The sequence below is a fragment of the Aspergillus piperis genome (assembly GCF_003184755.1).
Source record: "Aspergillus piperis CBS 112811 unplaced genomic scaffold BO85scaffold_4, whole genome shotgun sequence".
Classification (NCBI taxonomy): Eukaryota; Fungi; Ascomycota; class Eurotiomycetes; order Eurotiales; family Aspergillaceae; genus Aspergillus; species Aspergillus piperis.
The window spans coordinates 1-12,865 of NW_020291594.1; the positions used below are offsets into that span (position 1 = coordinate 1).

A 12,865-nucleotide genomic window follows, 5' to 3' on the forward strand; every position below is an offset into this window, starting at 1 on the left:
CCACGTAGTAAATATGAAAAAAAAAAAAAAAAAAAAAAAAAAAGAAAAGAAAAATAAAGGAAAATAGAAACTCCAGTAGTATAGTTAGTAGCAGTAGTAGAAGTATCCCGTAATAGAAATGAACTTGGTATATTCTTTTTTTTTCTTTCATTCTCTTCTCTCTTCTCTCTACTAAATCCACACTTATCTGCTTTAGTCATCAACATCGGTCTCTGTGTTCGTATCGCTGGTATCTCCTGCATCTCCGTCGGTATCACTTTCGTCATCGTCGCTGGAGTCGTCAGAAGGCTTCTTGGTCTTCTTCTTGGGTGGTTGGCCGGTCTTGAGGGCTTGCATTTGGCCGGCTATTGAGTCTGTAGATTATCATGGTTAGTATAGGTTAATCTATTTGTGAGACTAAAGGTTTAATGGGGGTGGCTTACCCTCGTCAGGTTCACTGATATCATCCTCCTCATCCAAAGCGGCCGCCTTGGCCGGATCGTCAATGTGAAGGGTGATTTCCATCTTAGTATCGAGACCCAGGTAGCTATCACAGAGCATGTTCATGACGAAAGTAAAGTCACCGACTTGGGGAGGAGCCTGGAACTGCATCTTGAGAGTCTGGACGTTGAAAGTGGGCTTGCCGTCGGCGTCGAAGAGGGGCTTATCGAAGGTAGTGAAAGTGAAGGGAGGAACGGCCATCTTGCCCTGCTTGGCGTCGGCCAGGAAGATATGCCACCGAGGCGAGTGGTCGCGGGCCAGATAGGGGGCGTGAGCGAGGGGAGGCTGGATGGATTCGACCTTCTCTTCGACCTTGACGCCGTTGACGAGCTTGGTGGTCTTGTTCTTCGCGGGTTTGCGGCCCATGATGGCGTCGAGGTCATCTTCGTCGGGGTCGATGTCTTCGAGATCGATGGGGTTAACTGGCGGGACGTCTCCGCTGTATCCGGGAGGGATGAAGCGGGCCTTGACGACCAGTTGGACGAGACTGCTGGGAGTGATGACCTTTTCGCCCATGACCTTGAAGAAGGCACGGGAGACTTCGAGAACGGGGAGCTGCTTGGCAACGGTAACGGCGGACGTGTACTGCTTCTCGGACATGAGGCCGGCACCGACGGTGAGGCTGCGACGCTTGTCTTCGGGGATGCTCATGAACTTCTGGACGGTGAAGTGTTCCTTCGCGTCGGCGCCTTCAACCGACTTAACGACTTCCTCGGTGAAGTGGGGGAGCTGCAGGAGAGGGGACGAGCCAGGCGCAACAGCTTGGATGAGATGCTGGGAGGTCCGGAAAGAACCCAGGATGGGTCGGACGTTACCGAATGCCAGAGCGATTGCTGTGAAAGCTTCATTCAGCGAAAGAGCGATCGGTGCAGCTTCGTACTTTTCTGTAGGTACATCAGTGTTAGCCGATTCTAAAGAGACGCTTTGGATGCAAATACACGTACCTCCGTTAAGTGTAGTGTCTTCCAGGTCAACGCGGCCGAGGTAAGCCCACAGCAATGCCAGAGCCTTGCGTCTGCTAGATTCGTCCAAACCCTTAATGATCTCGCGGTCCTCGGGCGACAGGAAAGTGGAATCCTCAGCCAGACCCTTTTTCTCGAGCTTGGCAAGTCCTGCATCCGTTTTAGGTCCCTGAAGCATTTCCTTGAACTCTGCGCCGGAGGACAGGGCGTTGACGATGCCGCCATCGGTGATGTCCTCTTTGTATTCGCGGAAGATGTTTCCGGCACTTGCGACAAGGACACGTTCCTTAGTGTAGCGCTGGGAGCCATACCACCATTTTCCGACAATGTAGGGCAGCAAAACACCAAGCAGTGCACCGTAGACCAGCAGAGTGTACTTGGAGTTACCCTCCGAAACGATGAACGTGGGCAGAGCGATACCGATGCTCATGCTCTGCTTGCCATCAGGGTGGCCATACTGGATGTAGTTGTTGCGGATTTCCTCGTCGGTGAGCGCCTTGTACGCCTTGGTAAGCTCAACGAAACGTTCGTTGAGCATCTCAATAGTCTCATTCTTTGCGGGGTCCGGCCGAATCTTGTCAGGATGGTAAATAAGTGAAAGGCGCTTGTAGTGTCTCGAGATGGCTTTCTCATCAGCGCTCTGTAAGTCGCCATAGTTAGTACAGCTAAGTAACCTATTGGTGGAGGCGACCAAAACGCCAGGTGGACAGATTGAATGCTCACCCTTGAAACACCCAGAATGTCATAAGGGTCCCAAACTTTGGGCACCGTCCTCGCGGTGACGACAATCAGGTAGGCCATCCACGCCATGACAGCGTAACCCACAACAACGGTGATTATGCGCTTAATGCGGCGCTCTTTGCGCAGGCGTTTGCGCTTCTGCGCCTCAATAAGCTCTGCATGTTCTGGCTTGAACTCGGACTTTATCCGGGGAGCGGTGTTTTCGAGACCTGCAGCCAAACGGAAGAATTAGTACCAACCACAATCTGGCGGTGGAAACCTGCGAGTCTCTAGAGGGTATAAGGCTGGTACGAACCCTTGCTCGGCCGGAGAAGGTTATATGTGAGAGGGAGTGTGACGAGACTGGTGAGGGTCAGGACAAAGAACGGGAAAAATTGTCCCTAGTGAAAAAGTCAGTTCGTGTGTTTCATTGGCTTCTGATCCAAGAGGCGACCGACTTTGTCATCGTAATTGTAGTCGGTAGACATGGTGAAGCAAGTTCACAATGGACACGGTCGCCCGCAGCGGGCAGGACTGGAACAAAAAGAGTGTCTCCCGGACACTGAGTACGCTGCGTGACAGATATATCCAGCAGATCAAGACAATTAGTATAGGGTTCAAGTCGTATAATAGAGGAGCATTATCCCTCTGTCAGGCGTGACAAAAGAGTGTGGAAGGTGGAGGGAAGGTGAGAGAGCAGGCCGGAGTAACTGTCGACAAGATGGGATTATCCGCATCGGCGTCGGCTGTACCTTGTGATCGACCGTGTCCTTTACGGGGCCGTAGGGGGCTACACCGCCTGCTTGATTGGGATTGGTGGCTTGGTCCCAATTATTCAGGCTTTCAGGGTCATGTGCTTAGTTTTGGGTCTACTTTTGACTTTTAGCTAACTAGTCCTCCGGAAGGCGTGACTATTTCGTCGATGACTCGATTGCGATGACTACGCTTTTTCTCAGAAGCTCTGTTGTATGAATGAATTATCATAATGACATTTTTTCGACAAATGTCAATTTTTGACAAATGTCAGGCCGTACATACTGATACTGTACAGCGCTCAGGTCTATCTACTAGGATACAGGAAAATCTCCGGGTTTAGGTATACAAGCATGTCACATCCAAGCTTCATTTCATCATAAAACTGGTATCCCTCTTTTTTGTGTATCCCAGGAATGGACAACTTTTAACGCCATCCCAAACTTTTTGGTAATTTCCGTTTCCTCATAAATTTCGAGCATCAGAGCCAGCTCTGGGTATTAGCGTGGGAACGGAGGTCCCCTACACGCTAGACAGACGGAAATGCAAAAAGAAATCCGCACAATGTGAGTCACTTACCCGCTTCGCAGGGAATTCAAGCGCCAAAATGACCGGAGACTGGGTCGGGCACGAACTCGACCCACGAAAGCGACTAAGCCCTCGCCATGGCAGACCCTCTGATCTCGACGTTGCAAGCGTGCCGGTTTCCTCCATGCCAGCGTTCACATGGCCAAGCCTTTCAAAAGACCAATCCAACCGCGCCTCTCCCTTCTCACAGGTAGAGGGGATCTTCATTGCTACAAGTCATTGACTTGGGTCCTCCATTGAAAACTGGTTCTCGCGCATTTATTTCGAGAGCTGGTATTGTTCTGGTTTCGCTGATGTCGGATTTTGATTTTCGATAATGTCGGGATGGGGCCCGTTGGCGATCGGTTGAGTATTGCGTGCCATTTGGGTATGCCTTCGTTTCCCTTTTTTGGTTTTGTTGAAAAATTATTTTTTCCACCGCCTGGACGACAATTATAGGATTGCTGCAAAAGAAAGCCCAATGACGTCTGCAGGATTAAAGTCACCCAGGTAGTGCGTTTAAGGATTGTGGACTATGAGGGAACTGTTAGTCATTGTTCTTCCAGTGCTAGAATTTGAGTCAAGACAACTCACCAATCGATATAGTCGAGTCCACCGAAGTACTCCAACATGCGATAACAGAGACCAACATCGTCGCCCGGGACACCGCCAAAGAGACGATACTGTTCCGCCTCCAGCGTAGAAGCCTCCATCCTCAGCGCACGATCACGCTTCTGCCCTAGCAAATGCCCATAGTGCCAGGTCGGGGCGGGTATTTCAGGACAGTCGAAAGCGGAGGGAACAGCTGGAGCGCAGGTATTGACAGGTCGTGAGAAAGGGTGGGACGGAAGATGTAAAGGATTGACGCTGCGGTTTCGAGATCGGGGTCGTGTGCGACGTCGATTATGTCTCTGGCCCATTCTCCGTCCAATCCGGCGAAAAAGAGGATATATAGCTTGTTGAAACTTTTTTATTCTTTTCGGGGTGCAGGTCGTAAAGGTGTAGTAGGGGAAGCGGGTATCTTTCAAGACAATAGTCCCCAGTTATAAAGAGGGGATCTATTGTCCGAAGAGGTCTTTTTTTTATAATAAGACGATTAGAAAGGAAGGAGTGACCATCACCCCTGGGAAGGATGAGATGAGGTGAGGAAAAAACCCAAGCCAAGGGGGATCAGGAGATCATGAAGCGGGAACAGGCGTATATATAGATGTGGATGGCGGATGGAGAATGGCGCAACCCGAACGATTGCCAAAACGGGGAAAGCAGTGGTGTGACTCACTACATCCCAATAAGGTTACAAAGGCACAGAAAGCAGGACGAAAATCTTCACATCCGGCTCGGGGGGGATCCACTCAAGCATCCCCCTACTGTCGGGAGTGCCAACTCCACTCTGATGCAGTCTAGAAGCAGAAATACCTAACCCTGCTTGCCGATGGTGAAATGTGGTCTCATGGAGAAGGGCGATTGCGTAGTGATTTGGCTCGCACCAAATCATCTCTTAGTGGCCCTACGGAGCACAAGGGCGCGACTCCGTAGGTACAAGAAGTTTCACGAATTAGGGTTCTCCTGAGTCACTACTCCCCGACAAAAAGTCTAGTTACTTAGTCTACTACTATTCTTGGTTATACCCTTTTCCTTTCTCTTTCCCTTGCCTCCTCCCATCGTGATGGAACCAGTAAGAACTATTCGCTGCCTTCCACAATGAGTGAGATAATTCTGGTTCAGCCTAGCTGCCTAACACAAATAAAATCTCTGATTGAGTTCTGTGCGCCTGGCAAAGGAAACAGAAACAGAAGAAAGAATTTTAATGCGGCCCAGTCAGTAGTACCCACGGTGCAACTTAATCGGATTAAACGGAATTATTAGACCATCAGGAGAACGTTGAACAAAGGGTTAAAAGGGAACCGAATAAAGAATAACAAAAAAATAAAAAATATGTTGCCAAATATTATCCCAAAATGCAGTGGTCTGACGCCATGCAGAAGGAGGTTCTCGGCCCCGAATGAGCCAAATTTTCTCTGCGATGAGCAAACAAGGTACTCCTGTTACGATACCAAAACCCGTCTCCGATGCCGCTGTCCCCAGCTGTGATGTCATGTGATCTCGATCGACATGGTTTTCTCTTAGTCATATCTATATCCACGCACTTTCTATTTCCTTTTTGCAGGACCACATTTGAAACCCACGAGGACTCTGGTTACAACCACGCACCTTGCTCAAGCCGTTTCAGCCTGGCGAGTGGCGAGGGGTGGATGCCGTACGGGCCGAGCGGGTATTATGACGCGCCAAAATTACCTTGCATTAGTCGAGTCCAAGGCAGTTTAGTGTTCAATCACTTCAGTCAGTCAGGAGATGACAACAACATCCTACCACGGCTGCTTCGGCAGCATCTTTCACTACGGAGGAAATCGGGCATCTTTTGGTTCAGTTGTCAAACTTGTCAGATTTTGTTTCCTATTTACTCCGCGCGTCGATCTATAGCGGCATGGCTGATAGATGGTACTACTAGTAGTACTTAGATAGTACTAGCAGTCTTTATTTATTGTGCGGGAATCGATCAATAATTCTAGATCCAATTTTCCCTTTTTGTCGATCAATTGTTGACGGGACGGAACAACTAACTATACGGGTGCACCCTTCTCGATAATCCCAATAATAAATAATAATGCCTCAACGCAGCCGAAACCGCATCAATAACATCGTACCCAACCAGTCTAATTAACTAACAAGGTATATCCCTCAAACTCATCAAATTCTCGCCCACCCCCTCCACAAACTCAATCACCTTGGGGGCAACAAAATAGAGGGACAAGAAATCTCTGCAGATCTCGGTACAAAAAAAGAAAAAAAGCCGCAAAAAAACTCTGCTTTGACCGACTTTCGTGGCTCTAATCCGGCCTTGACACATGTCCCATACTATACTCCTTTGGCATCGATAGTTATTCTTTGTGCATGAGTGCTTTTTTGTTTGTTCCTGGCGAACGGACCCGGACAAACCATTTGCGATATGCGACTACGTAGCGCGTGGCTGGCAAGCCATCTGGCAAGACAGGTCCTCTAGTAGGATGCATGCCTGAATATACTGCAGTAGTGGATATCAAAGTTTTACTGGCATCTACTTAACTTGGGTAGTTTTATGCCTGAATCACGGAGTAGAGTTCCTGTTCAAGTTGTTTGTTTATTGTTGGTTGGTTGGGTAGGTAAGTAGGTAGGTAGCTGCAGGGCAGACAGGATCGAAAGCAAACTGCGAACCTAGTGTACCACTTACTTATACTAACTGATATGCATAGCTATAGCTATGAAGCTATAGTATAACTACTACCCTACTCCAACCACAACCACGTAGTTCCAACGAACGTGGCCCATCTAAACATCACATCTACTTCGTTTTCACACTCGCAAACAAACCATCATCTCCCTCTCTCTCACTCACTCACTCACAGAAAAGACAAAGCCCTATCGCACTAAACCAACCAACTAACCGACCCCCCAAACTTGTGTCCACTGTCCAGCTCTACGTGGGCACACTGGAACTACGTACTAACTCATCCCATCTCCTTCCGTCTTCCCCGAGACTCCATTTCCAACACTACTACTTACCGTCGGAAGTCCCATTTTCTCTTCTAACCCCCGCAAATGGAGAACACGATGAACTAACTAACTAGCCCTGATGTGACCCATCCAAACCCTCCCCTCCCATCCCCTCCCCCTTTTACCACAGTTTATTATTATTATTTTTATTATTGCTGCTTGCTGGTGGTAGTGGTGGTGGTGTTGTTGTTCACGCATGAATAACAAAAAGTACTACTACTACTACTACTACTACTACTACTACTACTACTACTACTACTACTACTACTACTACTACTACTACTACTACTACTACTACTACTACGTACCTTGCAAGCCCTAGGGCACGGCAAACCTACTCCACCCCTCCACACTGCTATCTACCGCCCCCTTTTGTGGCTTTTATTCACGATGGGGGCGTAAGGACTAAGGGGGAAAAAAAATGAATATGTGGAGATTTTGTGTGTGGGTGGGAAATCTTGGCTTGGAATGATCGTGGATTTTCTAGACTGTGAGGGAAAGGCTAGGTCTAGACAAGAAGTTCGGGAGAGGAGGAAGGGATAGTGGATGGATGGATGGGGGGCGGTTAGTTGCGGGATGGGATGGGACGGACAACTTCGTTTGTGTGTTGTGTTGTGTCGTGTCGTGTTGTTGCTAATATTGGAGATGAGGATGTGCCTGTGTATGTGTGCCTGAGACGGGAATGATTGTTTCATGTGGTGGTCTTTATTCGTGTTGTGTTTCGGGGTTGCGTTGGTTCCTTGGTTGAGGATGTGAGGTATGACAATGGGTGGTAGTAAGGTATCTTAGGTAAGTGATGATGGGATTTTGCTTCTGGCCTACTGAGTACTACTGGTGTGGTAGATACTTTTCCCGGTTATCCAAGGAGGAAGGAGATGAGGATGGGAATGGGATACACACTACGTAGGTATGGAGGGTGGGAAAACGCCTCTGACGGAATCGAGACTGCTGAGGGGAATGAAGAAGATGGAGAGCATTCCCGTTCAGCAACCAATCATGCCATTTTGGTGCGACTCGGTAATTGAAGGTGGTACAGCAACGCTCCACACAAGCAACAATGCGAAGGAGGGTCTAGACTGGCTACATCATCGTCATACACTGACGGGAAATGGAGTAAAATGTGAAACGAGAGTAGCTCTTTGTCACCGCCAAGGCAAAATCGAATCGTTGACATGACGGCTCGGCTAATTGTCGATCCCGCGCCGGATGATCTCCAGCATTTCCTCGCCCTTTGGCGCCGTCGTCAGATTCTCATACCCTGTCCGAGTGACCAGGATGTCGTCTTCTATCCGCACGCCACCAATGGGAATGTATTTCTCGGCCTCCTCGAAGTTGATGTACTGCGCCTGAGGCAGTTTCCGGGTATTTGCCAGAGCCAGCTTGGAGAAGTAAACGCCTGGCTCGATGGTGACCACCATGCCCTCCTCGAGCAAGGGGACTGACTGGCTCATGGCTGGGATGAAGTCAGGTCTGCAAGGTCTGTTAGGCAGCCCCATGCCCGTGATTGGCTTCTCGGACACGTCGTGGACTTCCAGTCCAACGTGATGGCCCAATCCGTGAGGAAAGAAAATGGCCGACGCCCCCGACACGCGAATCTCCTCCACGGTGCCCGGTTTGAGGACACCTAGCTTCTGCAAGCCCTTGATGGCTATGTCGTGGGCAAGCACCTGCAAGTCGCGGAACCGCACACCTGGCTTAATGCGCTTGATGCACTCCTCCTGCATCTCTTCTACGATTTGGTAGACGTCGCGGGCATATGAACTGGGCCAATCGGCGGCCAAAGGAAAGGTGCGGGTCACGTCACTTGCGTAGCACTCCCACTCTGCACCTGCGTCCAGACAGACCAGCTGTCGTCCTTTGAGGGGCTCGTTGTTCTTCACATAGTGGAGGGTGGCTGCGTTGGGTCCCGAACCAGCAATGATTTCGTATGCTTGGTTCTTCGCTCCGTGCGACACGCAGGTGTCGAGGAAGAGGCCTTCGATCTGGGCTTCATTGGACATCTTGTGGATTTTCTCGAGCACTTTGCGATGGGCCAACCCGGATATCTTGTTGGCGTGGCGGATCATACGAAGCTCATAATCATCTTTAACCACCCGCGCCGCATCCATTGCGGGCAGCAAGCGCTGATCATCTAGGTTCAGCTGCCGGAAAATGAATTGGGGCTGCTGAGAGCTATGAAGGATGTAGACTGGAGCGGCATGATTGTATTTCTCTACCCACGACTGAATATCGCTCTGTAGGGAAGCATAGTAGCGCACTTTGTCTACGTCAAACCGCCGTTCAGCCTCGTCTGTGGTCAACGTGGGCCCCATCCATATTGCGCGGTGCAGGTCAAAGTCTGGAACATAGAGAACCAGTAAGTCATTGTTGATGTCGTAGGTAAGAAAGCAGTCCGGCTCATCGGCTCCACTAAGATAGTAGAAGTACCGTCGCTGTCGAAAGGGTTGTGGTTGGTCGGAATCGCCCCAGTTGATGGTTGGTTTCCCAACCAGGTAGATAAGGCCGCTGGACACACCCAGCTTCATTGCGACTTTGCGCGCATGTTGTTTGGCTGCGCCAAGGACTTCCTGTTAGTCTTTGGGCGCCCCAGGATTAACGCAGGAGAAGAATGACAAGGCGAGGGAGGAAAGAGTATATATCTTGGGGGTTCACAGCATGAGACATACCTGGATACTTATCGATCCCTTCGCCGCGCACCGTTACGCTGATATCGCAGGCACCAAGGCTCGAGACAAGCTCCGGCGGGATTGAAACACGCATCCTGTTGCTTACCACGGTCTACAGGCAGAAAGGGGGAAGGGAGGACCTATACAGACAGGCCTGTCACAGAGGTGAGGGACCCGAATGAAGGCACGGAAGGGAGATAGAGGGACTGGAGGAGATAAGACAGCGCTTAGAAAGCGAGAGGAGGGAGAAAGAGGGAGAGGAATGACAGCCAGCGATAGCGTGTCTCTCTATCGGGTTTAGACAGGGTCTCCGGCGGAGTCCATCGGTCTTGTATTATTACTGCCGTGGAACAGCTAAGATACCAGAAATAGGGTGTGACTGATGGGCCTGGCCAGACTGTCCATACAGTATCTTACAGACAAGAGATACGTCCTTAATGTGAGATGATTGAAGAGTGACGGCTGATTAAGTTTCCCTGATCAGGCATCCAAAGGGACTCTTGGAGTGCCTCATCCCTTTTCCCTGGACTGCTTGGGACCTTGCATGGACAGTTATTTGGGGGGAACAACTTAGTTGGCCAGCAGACATATGTAGGAGTGTATCTGATCTCAAACGTGGCCCATCTAATTCCTGTATCTCCTTTAGGAGTTCACAACATGCCTTGAGTGCTGTCATCCGGAAGCATCGAGCGCATTGCCCCGGAAGCGTCGCTACCTTTTCGCCCCCCACATGCGCCTCTCTCAGTCTCCCTCTCTCTCGTCCTGGGCTTCTGCTTCTGGTTTCTTGGTCCCGACCTCCAACTCTCCCCATTTGAAACTCCCTCATCATCGCTCCTCATCTCTTTCCCACTCCTCTGCAACTTTCTCCATCTCTCATTCCTTCCCTTCCCCTACGCCTTTCATCTACCCGCCATTTCCCTAGTGTCGCTTTCCCTCCTTATCTAATAATATTCGGCTTAGCGTTACCATCTCTCCTCTCCGCCAGCGAGTCCGTGTCGACGCAACATCTCCAACCAGTCAATGAACGATGCGGGGATCTGAGGCATCGGGGCCCGGTGCTCTCTTTGATGCTCCCTCGACTCTTGCCACGGCTCTTGGAATCAATCCCACCGCTGCTCCTGAACCCCCTCCGACCGATCCCAATTTAGTCGCCTCCAACATCGAGCATGTCTTGTTGTCCATGTCAGAAGGCAATGGCGGTCTAGTTAGCGTCAGTGGCAACTCGTCGGGTTCTACCGGCAAGGGTATCCTGATAGGCGTCCTCTCTGCCTTTGGGTCCGCTGCCGTTGCAGTGCTTGTACTCGCCGTCTTCTTTTTCTTCAAATACACTCAGCGTGGTAGAATCATTCTCGATCGCATCGGCCGACCGGGTGAATTCGACGATGAACAAGCGTTTGCGCGCGAGGAGGCGGAAGCCTTGGAGACGATGGATGATCTCACGCGATCAGAGTATATGAGAGCGAAGGGTAAGTCACCGGCTCTTTTGTCTATTTTCTTGGGCGAACGACGACCATGGGGTCTTGTCAAGCATGACGTATGTGCATTTGTCGCTAATACACGACAGCGTTCATCGAAGCCAATCCGCCCGAGTCCGTACAAACCGACATATCGCTCTCTCAATTCCTCGCGATTCAAGAAAAAGGAGTATCGGCTTGGGAATTCCAGCCAGAGCTGGAAATTGCCAATTGCTTTGTTGAAGGCCGTACGGAAATCGAGTTCTACGACTCGGAATGCAGTGTCCAGACCAATTTGCCTGTTCCGAAACAAAATGACGTTTATTACTGGGAGGCTAAGATCTACGACAAACCTGATAATACTCTTATCAGTATTGGGATGACTACAAAACCGTATCCCTTGTTCAAATTACCAGGTGCGTCTTTGGGTGTCTTATTGGGGGAGGGGTGATACCGGTCATCCGACGGTCGCTAATATTGTTCCTTATGATGTCAGGCTTCCACAAGACTTCGGTCGCATACCAGTCCACTGGTCACAGGAGACACAACCAGCCGTTTGCACCAACACCATATGGTCCTCACCTTCTGCAAGGTGATGTGATCGGAGTAGGGTATCGGCCTCGCTCGGGTACGATCTTCTTCACTCGCAATGGCAAGAAGCTGGAGGACGTCGTTCACGGTCATAAAGCCCAAAACTTCTTCCCCACTGTTGGAGCCAATGGACCTTGCTCTGTCCATGTGAACTTCGGTCAGATGGGTTTTGTGTTCATCGAGGCCAACGTCAAGAAATGGGGTTTGGCCCCTATGACTGGTAGTCTGGCTCCGCCTCCGCCTTACGGCAGCGAGCAAGGCAGTATCCTACTAGAGTCGGGTCGGGAGAGTGCAGCTCAGATTTCCCAACGGGTCTACCAGGATGCCAATAATGCACGCACCAGTTCGACTGTCCGTGTTGCGCCATCTGCTAGTCCCGGCCCTGTGCGGTCACCCACCGACATTTCCTTGGCTCAGCTTGCCCACATCCCGTCGAACGAGGACGTTGGCGAAGGATCCAGTCGCACCAACGTCGTCGATGGCGAGCAAGTCCCCTTGTTGCATACAGAGGATCTCGACCAAGTCCCACCTCCCGAGTATTCCAGTCCGGACGGCAGTCGGAGAGGCAGCGAGGACCTGCACTCTGACGAACAGCCTCCGATACCTAGCTACGACGCTGCTGTTGGCAACCGCGACGGTCACGGCACGCATCCCAACGAGACTCCCTGAAAGGCGACCGAGGTCCCGCATATATTGTTATCGTTCATCCATCAGTTATTGGCGCAGCGTCTCTTCGATGTGTATACGACATGTTTCAGCCACTGGTTCTATTTCTACTACTGTTCCCTGATTTTAGCGGCCACGGTCGGCGTTCCACAGGCGGGATTCTTCTACGGGTTAGGTTTCACGGTTACGCCGCTAGACGTGGCAATGATGAATTTTACGTATATAGGGTCTGGTCGTTTCTGTCTTCATTTGTCATTTGGAACAATTGTCTCGGTTGAGGTCGTGGACACCTTGCAGGGCCGAATCCATCATGCTCACGTTCCCTTCGAGTTGAGGCGGTTGGCCAGGGGTCTTCTTGGCCTTGACCGACCGAACGAGAGGACAATGCAGTTCCAATGATAACCTTGTTTCCTTG

The 12,865-nt window shown here is 50.5% G+C and overlaps 4 protein-coding genes across 4 annotated transcripts; 1 reads left to right on the plus strand and 3 right to left on the minus strand.

Moving 5' to 3' along the window:
• Nucleotides 1–16: 16 nt before the first annotated feature.
• On the minus strand, nt 17–2,873 carry BO85DRAFT_415030 (J domain-containing protein). Its single transcript, XM_025657670.1, has 6 exons — nt 2,621–2,873; nt 2,479–2,563; nt 2,166–2,392; nt 1,425–2,082; nt 423–1,364; nt 17–353 (listed from the first exon to the last, which is right to left on the minus strand). Exons 1-6 carry the CDS (start codon nt 2,648–2,650, stop codon nt 193–195), a joined length of 2,103 nt encoding a protein of 700 aa, XP_025517978.1. The 5' UTR covers nt 2,651–2,873; the 3' UTR covers nt 17–192.
• Nucleotides 2,874–3,845: 972 nt separating this feature from the next.
• Nucleotides 3,846–4,545, minus strand: BO85DRAFT_217695 (uncharacterized protein). Its single transcript, XM_025654659.1, has 2 exons — nt 4,077–4,545; nt 3,846–4,015 (listed from the first exon to the last, which is right to left on the minus strand). Exons 1-2 carry the CDS (start codon nt 4,400–4,402, stop codon nt 3,985–3,987), a joined length of 357 nt encoding a protein of 118 aa, XP_025517979.1. The 5' UTR covers nt 4,403–4,545; the 3' UTR covers nt 3,846–3,984.
• Nucleotides 4,546–8,039: 3,494 nt separating this feature from the next.
• BO85DRAFT_217920 (aminopeptidase P family protein) lies at nt 8,040–10,019 on the minus strand. The gene is made up of 2 exons (XM_025654661.1): nt 9,740–10,019; nt 8,040–9,624 (listed from the first exon to the last, which is right to left on the minus strand). Exons 1-2 carry the CDS (start codon nt 9,831–9,833, stop codon nt 8,258–8,260), a joined length of 1,461 nt encoding a protein of 486 aa, XP_025517980.1. The 5' UTR covers nt 9,834–10,019; the 3' UTR covers nt 8,040–8,257.
• Nucleotides 10,020–10,667: 648 nt separating this feature from the next.
• On the plus strand, nt 10,668–12,578 carry BO85DRAFT_217734 (SSH4 family protein). The gene is made up of 3 exons (XM_025654660.1): nt 10,668–11,205; nt 11,304–11,609; nt 11,690–12,578. Exons 1-3 carry the CDS (start codon nt 10,767–10,769, stop codon nt 12,451–12,453), a joined length of 1,509 nt encoding a protein of 502 aa, XP_025517981.1. The 5' UTR covers nt 10,668–10,766; the 3' UTR covers nt 12,454–12,578.
• Nucleotides 12,579–12,865: the final 287 nt, after the last annotated feature.

Bases quoted from the DNA above. Each gene is read 5' to 3' on its own strand.
- BO85DRAFT_415030 (XM_025657670.1), bottom strand. From the start codon at position 2,650: ATGTCTACCGACTACAATTACGATGACAAA. The intron at 2,083-2,165 runs GTGAGCATTCAA...GGCGACTTACAG, and splicing joins ACATTCTGGGTGTTTCAAGG to AGCGCTGATGAGAAAGCCAT. The intron at 354-422 runs GTAAGCCACCCC...GATAATCTACAG, and splicing joins TATCAGTGAACCTGACGAGG to ACTCAATAGCCGGCCAAATG.
- BO85DRAFT_217695 (XM_025654659.1), bottom strand. From the start codon at position 4,402: ATGGGCCAGAGACATAATCGACGTCGCACACGACCCCGATCTCGAAAC. The intron at 4,016-4,076 runs GTGAGTTGTCTT...GTTCCCTCATAG, and splicing joins GGACTCGACTATATCGATTG to TCCACAATCCTTAAACGCAC.
- BO85DRAFT_217920 (XM_025654661.1), bottom strand. From the start codon at position 9,833: ATGCGTGTTTCAATCCCGCCGGAGCTTGTCTCGAGCCTTGGTGCCTGC. The intron at 9,625-9,739 runs GTATGTCTCATG...TCCTTGGCGCAG, and splicing joins AGGGATCGATAAGTATCCAG to CCAAACAACATGCGCGCAAA.
- BO85DRAFT_217734 (XM_025654660.1), top strand. From the start codon at position 10,767: ATGCGGGGATCTGAGGCATCGGGGCCCGGTGCTCTCTTTGATGCTCCC. The intron at 11,206-11,303 runs GTAAGTCACCGG...AATACACGACAG, and splicing joins AGAGTATATGAGAGCGAAGG to CGTTCATCGAAGCCAATCCG. The intron at 11,610-11,689 runs GTGCGTCTTTGG...TTATGATGTCAG, and splicing joins TCCCTTGTTCAAATTACCAG to GCTTCCACAAGACTTCGGTC.